The sequence below is a fragment of the Pterocles gutturalis genome, unplaced genomic scaffold (genome assembly GCF_000699245.1).
Source record: "Pterocles gutturalis isolate BGI_N339 unplaced genomic scaffold, ASM69924v1 scaffold3270, whole genome shotgun sequence".
In the NCBI taxonomy this organism is placed as follows: Eukaryota; Metazoa; Chordata; class Aves; order Pterocliformes; family Pteroclidae; genus Pterocles; species Pterocles gutturalis.
Genome location: NW_010140436.1, coordinates 849 through 10,296, shown reverse-complemented (window position 1 = coordinate 10,296; position 9,448 = coordinate 849). Strand labels below are relative to the sequence as shown.

The 9,448-nt window shown below is 42.4% G+C and overlaps 1 protein-coding gene across 1 annotated transcript; it reads right to left on the bottom strand.

The window, feature by feature from the left end:
* Nucleotides 1-6,603: 6,603 nt before the first annotated feature.
* On the bottom strand, nt 6,604-8,680 carry LOC104469215 (kelch-like protein 32; the record flags this gene model as incomplete). Its single annotated transcript, XM_010083644.1, has 2 exons — nt 6,604-6,765; nt 8,586-8,680. Coding segments are annotated over 2 exons (257 nt in total), but the record flags the coding sequence as incomplete, so codon positions are not given.
* Nucleotides 8,681-9,448: the final 768 nt, after the last annotated feature.

The following is a 9,448-nucleotide window of genomic DNA, read 5'->3' as shown; positions in this document are numbered from 1 at the left end:
GTACTGCATCCAGCTCTGGAGTCCTCAGCACAGGAAGGACATGGACCTGTTGGAGCGAGTCCAGAGGAGAGCCACAGAAAATGATCAGAGGGCTGGAGCACCTCCTGTATGAGGACAGGCTGAGAGAGGTGGGGTTGTTCAGCCAGGAGAAGAGAAAGAGCTGGGGAGACCTTATAGCAGCCTTCCAGTACTTAAAGGGAGGTTGTAAGAAAGATGGGGACAGATTTTTTTTTTTAGCAGGGCCTGTTGCGATGGTACAAGGGGTAATGGTTTTAAACTAAAAGAAGCAGGGCAGATTTAGACTAGATATAAGGAAGAAATGTTTTACAAGGAGGGTGGTGAAACATGGGGACAGGTTCCCCAGAGGGGTGGTAGATGCCCCATCTCTGCAAACATTCAAAGTCAGGTGGGATGGGGCTCAGAGCAACCTGATCAAGTTGAAGATGTCCCTGCTTATTAGTGGGGGGGGGGGAAGACACGGGACTAGATGATCTCTGGCAGTCCCTTCCAACCCAAACTATCTTATGCTTCTATAATTTACAGACCTTTTTGATGTATTTGCTTATATGTTTAAACATTACACTTCAAGAACAATCCATCTTACCACTGGTATTTGGACAGACAGACACCACTGAAGTTCTGCTGCTTTTACCCAGCTCATTCAGGCTTTTGTGTCCTCTCCCAGGCTTGGAGCAACAGCAGTGCTAAGAACCCTGCCTGGGTCCTTCCTTCATTCCTCTCTTTCAGCCAGCACCTGCCCTGACCATCAGCCTATTTTCTCACAGGAGCATTCAGCATTAACAGAGGGCTGAAAGGCAAACCACTGTTGGGTGTGAGACAGTATGTTGGAGACTGCATGGGTCTGAGTTGAAATTCAGATCTGATGTGCCAAAGCCATGCTGCAGGCTAGTGTGTTGACTGTACTAACAAGTGACCCCCTCCGGACACCTTTGTTTTGCCACAGTATTGGTCTGAAGCATCACCATGCAGTAAGAGCCTGATTTCCCCGTTTATAGCCTCTTCCTGTTCCAGGTCATAAAATGACTACTCTGCCTTTTTTTTTTTTTTTTTTTTTGGTAATATATAGAATTGAGAGCTGAATAGAAAGTATTTCATTTTTATATTTTCCCTATTGCAGAATTCAGGATACTGATCACCTCTGACCCATTATCATCCTGGTGATAGGACACAGATGTCCAGCACATCATGAACAATGGCACAGAGAGGGAAGTCTGGATTATCATTCCTTTAGTAACCTTAAAATGATAACTGAAAAAAACAGACACCTTCTGTTCAGAATTCACATGCAACTTCCATTAGTCCCAAAAAGCTGTCCCTCTATTTTATAAGAATTTTCCATTTGTTATTGTTATTAAAGAGCAGGAACACAGTAATTTAAATTACTCCTTGCTTTCATTTGCAATGACAGAAAAAAAGTAGAGGGGGAAAGGCACTTTTTTCAATAAAAGAGCTTCTGAAATAGAAAAAGTTATGCCTTTTATGCTGAAATGGAGCAGCAGACCTGTGGAAAGAATAACATTCTGCAAATCTGTTGTAATTGCACCGAAGAGGAGTTGCCAATAGCATACACAGCTTACAGAGTCATTTAAGGAACTTTGATAACTGTCCACCTAAATGCAGTGTATTTCCCTCAGGGAACAGAAAAGAGGTTTTATTGCACTCTGGTTTTCCTTCTTTGAGTAGCTTCTGAAAATTATGTATGCATGGGTATTTTCAGTTTAATCATATTTTATAATTTTTAACTATTACTTAAATTCAGTGTAATCAGCCCATCTGTTAGCAATGGTTACAAAATTATGTTGAAGATTAAAAATCTGATGCAGTGTCAATATGTCCTAGCATAATTAAGCTTGTTTTATGATGAATGACTAGGATATAGCTGCTGTCTACTCGGGCAGCTTTAAAATGGTAAACCTTTTGTAGACTTTAAGTACGAAATGTGAAGGTATGTATAAAACAAACAAACAAAAAAAAACCCCCAGTTATAAAACTCAGATTCTGTATTCACAGATGTGGTGTCTTTGCAGGCCTTGGGAAATACCAGCAGAGTAATTCCATGTCACAACCAAATTCACGACATTTTTCAGTACATCAAACACTATCTTGCATATACTCCCCTCCCTGTAGAATGTCACCCAAACAGGCATTAAAAATTCAAATTTGCTAATTCATTATTCATTTTAGAAAGGGCCAACATGACCTATATTGGTACTGGTGGAAAAATTAGCACATCATTCGCTTACATGAATTGAGGGTATTGCTAAAAATACTTACTCTGGTATTGTACCATAGCCTCATCTACTCACAGCAAGAGTTAACATTTTAAGCATTTTAATTCTGGCATTACTGTGAAACAACTATATATATAATCATCTCTATTGGAAAACCATTCTTTATGTGGACACTTTTTTTCCTTTTAAAATGTGCCCTTGAAAAAAAATCCCAACACCAAAAGCCTGTTCTGAAAAAATAAAACTGTATAAGCCCTTTATATAGAGTCTATGCACTAAAGTTCCTGCAAAGTCTTCCTCCCCTACAAACTCTGCCTGCAGATGAAGCGTTTTAACCTTGCCCTCTTAATTTATTCTACATTCTAATTTTCAATAAACAGATGCCGCCTCTTTTCGCGCTTGTTTCCACATTGTTCCACATTTCTGCCTGTGTTGTTTCTGCATGTGTGAATATTCAATTATCTATTTCTCCATGATTCTGCAACTGATGTACTAAATGTCTGTACAGGTTTGGGGGAGGGTAATCGGGGAAGAAAACTTAAAGGAAAAAGAGTTACAGAAGTTTGAACTATTCTGAGAGGTACTTTCTCTGAAAGCTGACAAGTTAAGAAGAAAATCATAAGCTACAACTAGAACTGCAAGGATCACAAAACACTAGTGCTTAGAAGCAGAGTTGCGGCACGCTGGCTCATAACATAAAAGTAATTCTTTGGTCAGCGCTCGCGTGTGAAATAAAGGCTCAATAGAGGCCAAAGGGGCAGAACAGGCTGTTGGTTCTGCTGCTTCTGCAAAGTGTCCTTTTTGGATAAAAAGCACAGAGCAGCTGATTGTCATCATGGCTTTTTATAGCCAAGAGCAGGTAACACATCTTAGGACTCAAAGGTAAAGTATGCTGTCAAGAGGGTGAAATATTCATGTTTATGGGAATGGCCCAAAAAAGGAGATCACAGGACAGGCATAGAAGTACAAAGGCTCTTCGGTACAGCTCTCAGGACCTTGTAGCCCAAAAGCCTAGCTGCAGATCTAAGTAGGTTTAATCAGTAAATCTAAGGAAATACACAGAACTCGCCAGTTAATAACTGCTGCTGCATTCTTCAGTTGCAAGGATACCTCTTTCCACTAGTGAGTTCTGACCGGTTGCAACCTGTGCCATCACCTTGCATGCTCCTAGACGGGAATCTGGGTGACCTGTGTCAGCAGCTGCTCTCACGCTGTGCTGATGTGACTCCAGTAGCATAACCATCCGTTGTGGAAATATGTTTATTATGGACAGCTTTAAGGCTCTATGGAAAAACTGAGCTAAACTGCACTTCAGAGGTAGGGAGCAAAACTGGTAGGCTGGGTAGGTACAAAAATTGGGTTCAGAGGTTTATGTTTGACAAAAATGGTACAAAATTTAGACCTGCAGAGGCAGATCTGGAGCTTGCACACAAAAGCCTGCAACTGGTCTTATTTTCAGAAGCCAGACACTAAATGGCAAAATGGCAGAGCAAGGACGTGCTGATTCAGAAGCTCCAGCTCAGGGCAGCCCTTGCCGCAGGACTCCTGCACAGCGGCAGCCGCAGGTGAAGCCAGCCTTGCTCTCCCAACCCCACTCCTCCCTGGCAGAGACCCTTCAGCCACAGCAGAGCCGCTGCTGGCACCAGGGTGCTCTCTGCCCACTCCTGCATCAGCACCATTCGCTGTTCTTACCTGGTGACAACCTGTTTTTGCCCACCTGTAAGGGCTCCGTGGCATTTTCTGACTTGTGGTGCAGCAAAACACCCCCATCTGTCCTGTGACCTGCAACAAAAGCAAAAAGACCCAGATAGGAAAGTGTGGCACAAAAACATAGGGGTGAAGAGGTTGCCGTGAAAGACTTCTCTCTAATCGCTGGAGCCTGATGATTAAGAGCTAGACCAGAATCCTGACACTAATGGGAGCATATGTGTTGTCCTGAGGCTCCACGGCTGTGGTACCCTTAACGAATTTAATGCAATTGCACAGCTGTTTAAAACTGCTATTCACCAGTACAGACAATTGGTGATGACAACTGGAACAGTAAAAGCATCAAAAGAGCAGAACAAACACGATAAATAACTTTCTCACCATACACTCCTGCCTTTCGGTCCTTTAACCAAGAGGCACACGCTGCTTTGCACAGGGGGCTGTCCCCCGCCACTCCTCCACTGCAGTTCACTGCTGCTGCTCAGACAGATCCAGCATCACCCCTCGCTCTCCAGAAGGAGCAGTTTAAAAATTATTTCATAGGTACAGCTGAGGTATGAAGCCTAGGAATAAAAGCCTCAAAACAAAGTGGAGACGTACAACACGTACTTTGCACTATTGTCTGGGCTTTACAAAGGCTAGGAAATGAATTCTCCCACCACCTGGAAAACCAGCAAGTACGTGTCAGTTCTGCACCGGGAGCCAAAGCTGATTACTCACCTGGTGTGGTACCTCCAGGATGAGGCTCAAAGCCCCAAGGACCTCTACACACACTTTTTGATTGTTTAGCCACTCTGCTCTTGAAAACAAGACCTGCAATGTTCGTGTCCCTGCAAGTCATGCATAAGTAGAACTTCAAACACCTGCCAGGCCTGGGCCCTGCAGCCCACACAGGGCAGCAGGCAGATTTTTAAAGTGTAAATGGCCTGTTAGGAGAGCTGGCCCTTGCATACCGATTTCCAGGAGATCAAAGGAATTAAAAAAAAATAAAAATTCCTGATACACAGCCTGTACAGCTCCCATGCAGTTAGACAAAAGTACTGCCTGGATGCAGGCTTGCTTTGTGTGCAGAGGGAGATGATGTTCGCGTGCCAGGAGAAGACTGTGCCGCTGCAGCTCTGCTCTGTGCAACGAGAGTGAGGAAGCTCAGCAAAAAATCCCACAAAACTTTCTAACCTGAAAACTACTGAAAAAGGAAAGGTGATCATCTGTGAGAACACTGCCCAGCTGGAGAGGGAAACAGTGATGAAGTTCAGCCCCCTGTATCACTGACCTTGATTTGCAAACACTGCTCAGTGGGAAAGTCAAACCGGTTCCTGTCCAGCAAGCGCAGGCTGCTGCTGTGGCATATTCTGCACGTGGCATTTGCATGAGTGTCAGTAGGAATTTCATCGGTCTGCTCAGATAGCACAGTGGCGGGGAACAGATCAGTACAGAAAGAAGAAAAGTGCAGAGTGCCCGTAAATCATAAATAGAGAAAGATTTAATTACATGCTTGGTTAATATTTACAAACATTGACACTGTTGTTAGATATGTAAATAAAAGGCAGAAATAACAGACAGGAACTGCAGTAGCCAAGCAAAGCCAAAATGTAACAGGTTAGAGTATTTATTGTGAACCGGCATATGCCTGGAGTACGGAACGGAGACACACTATATAAACTGAAAGGGTAAATAAATAAATATTGACATTGTTCTACACCTGTTTAGCCTCTGGAGACCAGTGATTTGTGGGACCATATGTTGGACAAAATGAGACTGTTCGTTGATAATTGTAAATGTGGTGACCCCTTGCAAACTGGATATTAAAAATATTAAGTAAATGGCACATTTTAATTATACAGTAAAGAGGCTGTTCTCCACTGTTAGAAGACTGCAGCTGTCAGGAGGAATTGATCATATGACAGAAGGTAATATTTATTTGATAGTAGACCTTGATAAATGACATCCCAAATGATCTTTAGATTCTCAAACACATTCAGTTCAGACTTCGGTTTAACTATGAAGCTTCGGTGTCTTTGTCTTTCAGCTAAGACAATTTTTATCTCTTCCTCATAAACTATAGGGCTTGTTTGGTTTTTGTTTTAATCTTCAGTATTTCAATTTCAAATTAAGGTATTATTAAATGAGAAACTGTAAACAATGGAGTTTGGGATTGGAAGTTGAAGTCCATTTGTTATTCCTTTTGCCAAAGGTATTAAGTTGCATAATTACCACAGTATTATATCATCTTTCTAAACATAAACATAGTTTCCTATCAGTTTGAAAGTGCCATCAGTGAACAACTGAACGTGCAGACTCCAAAGAAGGAGCAGCCCAGGACGAGCTGAGAGCGTTCACAATGCCTTATGAAGTTGCATAAGGAAATGAAGTAGAGACAGGCAACAAGTAGTCATCAGCAGAAATGCCAAATGCTCTCATATATATGCTTCCACATCTGAGGCAGAGGAGAGAAACCGCAGACAGTTTTTGTAGTTTCCTTCCTGCCTATTGTGATCCGACTTTAAGACAAATGTGCGAAGGTAAAGCAGCAGCCCGTGTGGATTGGTTCTTTTCACTGGTCCAGAGAAACCTTTCCATACACTGGGTTTGATTTTTTTCTTCTCCCTCCACTTCTGATTTTATGAAGCACACGTTCCATGTCTCACACTGTGCCGATCCTGTGGTGAGGCACTTGCAGAGTCTGAAGGTTGGGGCAGGTGAAGTAAGGAGCTGGAAGAAAGCATGCTGCTATTCCGTTGGAAGCAAAGGGGAGCGTAGGCCCATAGAACACTTCTTCCTTCCCCTCTTTGCTAACATCCAGCACCTGCAGGTCAAAGAGTACAAATATTTCATGGATCGCGGAAGAAAGCTGAAACAAATTTGCTGGCACACACTGCATGTATGTACTATTAATCCCAACAGAAAGGCAATTCCAGATCACTTTTAGATTGTATTTATGGATCTGGTGATTTATTGCTCTCCTCATCACCCAAACCTTATGCTAGCTCAGGCACTCGGTAGCAGACAGTGACACTGAATCCTGCTTCCTGGCAGCAAAACGTGCAGCCACGCAAGGAGGGTACTCTGCACAGAAATGCTGCTGTTACCACAAAGTATGAATCACTTGTCAGCTCGGTATATAGGGAGCGAGGGAGCTCTGTCAAAGTTGGAAAGGCCAAATAAATGAATGACTTAAAAGAAAATGAAGATATATTGAAAGAATGGATTTTTTTTTTTTTCTTCCAAAGGAGAGAACATCCTCAAATTTGCTGAATTTGGAGATAAAAGGGCTAGTTTTACTAGTTAAAGCCAGGCACAATGCCAGCAACTGAGAAAGGGCAGCACACACAGCTCTGCCAAAGCTCTCGTTATACTACTTTTCCCTTTAACGCGGTGGTCTGTCGCAGGCAGGCTGCCAGTTCATGACCAGTTTGGGAATGTGGACAAATGTCCATTTAAGAAAGCAAGATCCCAGGATCATTTTCACTTGTCACTTAAGCAGTATTTAAACCCAGGTGCAGTACAGCAAAGTACCTGCTGATTATAAACGAGCATGTTGGTAGAGTACAGCCACCCCCTTATATTGTGCTATTGCTCCATGTGAAGTACTGTATTTCAGCTAGTCTTATCCAAGCCAGTTTGAATTAATTTTTCCAATAACAGTTGTTAGGTATGATATCCAACAATTGAGTAAAACACAATTATACTATGAACAGAACATGGTTTAAACTGCTTATCTTGCATGATCTATTCTTTACAAACTCATGCTAATAAGTGTTCATTATAAGACCAGCAGCTCAACATCTAATACGTTCCCTTTTAAGCTAAGTCTAACTTCTAGTCTTATGGGAGAGTTTGGAGGTTAAGTCCTAAAATCCAGAAAGCTGGAAGCTAAAGAAAAAGTTGTTTATCAGCAAAAGTACAGAAACTGAGATGTGAACAAGAGTTTCTGTCTCCAACTGCCCAGCTGGTCACAAAGCGATGGCTGTGATGCAGATTTGCTTCACTCAGAAAAATGCAGAAATATAATAATTCCTGCTTTCTGTATGGGAATACCGAAAGCCATGGATGTACAGGCAAGATGCTCTGATACAAGAGGAGAGAGCAGAAGAGTTTTTGGACAACCTATTGCCTACAGCAGGGATCAGAAAACTTCCATTCAAGCTTTGAAGCAGTAAGAACTAGGGCAGGTTGCAGGCTGACTGAACTTTGTCAAAGAACAACTCGTTAACTCTGGCCACTCTTCAGAAAAACAACTTGGAGGAAAAAAAAAAAAAAACACAAAAAGCCACAAGATGGGCTGAAAAATTGTTAGCCCATGCCCCATCATCCATTTCTGCAACCCTTTTACGTTTGAACTTAATTCTGGAACCTGAGAATATATACCCATTATTTGACCCAAACCCTGCCAAAGGAGAGACTCCTCAACCCTGTAGAATATCTTAGAATAATTGGATCTAATGGCTCATCTGGAAATATTTTTAATATCCAGAGAAGTTCCCTTCTGTGTTTATGCAGTTTCAGTGGCTGCATACAAAACACCTCTCCACTTCACAGGCATTCTCCTTTTTTAATAACCTCAATGCAGAATGTATCCTTGCAAAATTATTGGAAAAGGCTTTAAAAGAAACCTAAATCACTCACCTGGATACATGCCAAAGGCTCATTTGTCCAAATCGAATAGCCACCAACTAAATATATTCTACCATTGTGGACAGCAACTCCAGACTCATTTTGACCTAAAGCAAAAAAAGGAAATAGAAACCACATTCAGTGTTTAATTAACCCTTTTAACACTGAACATTGGAATTCTGTAGTAAAACGCAAATGTACTTGGGAATAACTCGACTGTTTCAGAATTCACAACGTGAAACAACAAAGGTGACGCATGAGGGCTGTCCTTTGCTCTCTGTGGGAGCCCCATGCGGTGCTATCCGGAGGGATACCCCGGATGAGCAATAAACTGAGGCTGTGCAGGGAACCATCTGCTATCTCCTCAATGGTACAGGTTTTTGTACGTGTGTACTTCATAGGTGATAGGCAAGCTCCCAGGCTGAGAGAGCTGAACGCCCTTCATGTTCTGCCCACACCTGGTCACCCTCCCATTCCTCCCAGGTACAAATATGGTGAAAACTGGAGAAGCTGCTGTGCAAGCTCATTCCCATAGCAACAGTCTCCAGAACAAGTTTGGAAATTTTGGAGGATAAATACAGCCTTAAAAAAGTGTGCACTACACAGTGCAACAGGCAGATTTACCAGCAGTTGCAGAGACACAAAGAAAGGCTTAGATGGCTTCTCAAGGTGCAGGTTGGGGGAATAACCCCCCAGGCTGGATTTGAGGAGAGGCTACTCGCTCACAGCATTTAGTGGTATGGGGTCAGCTCCAGAACAAGGGTGCCTGCAGCACCAGTGCTTTTGCAGTTACAAATCAGATGTGTTCTTCTCAAAGGCTGTCAATTCCTCCAGATAATACAATAAAATAATTAAATTAAGAGAAAAGGGATACG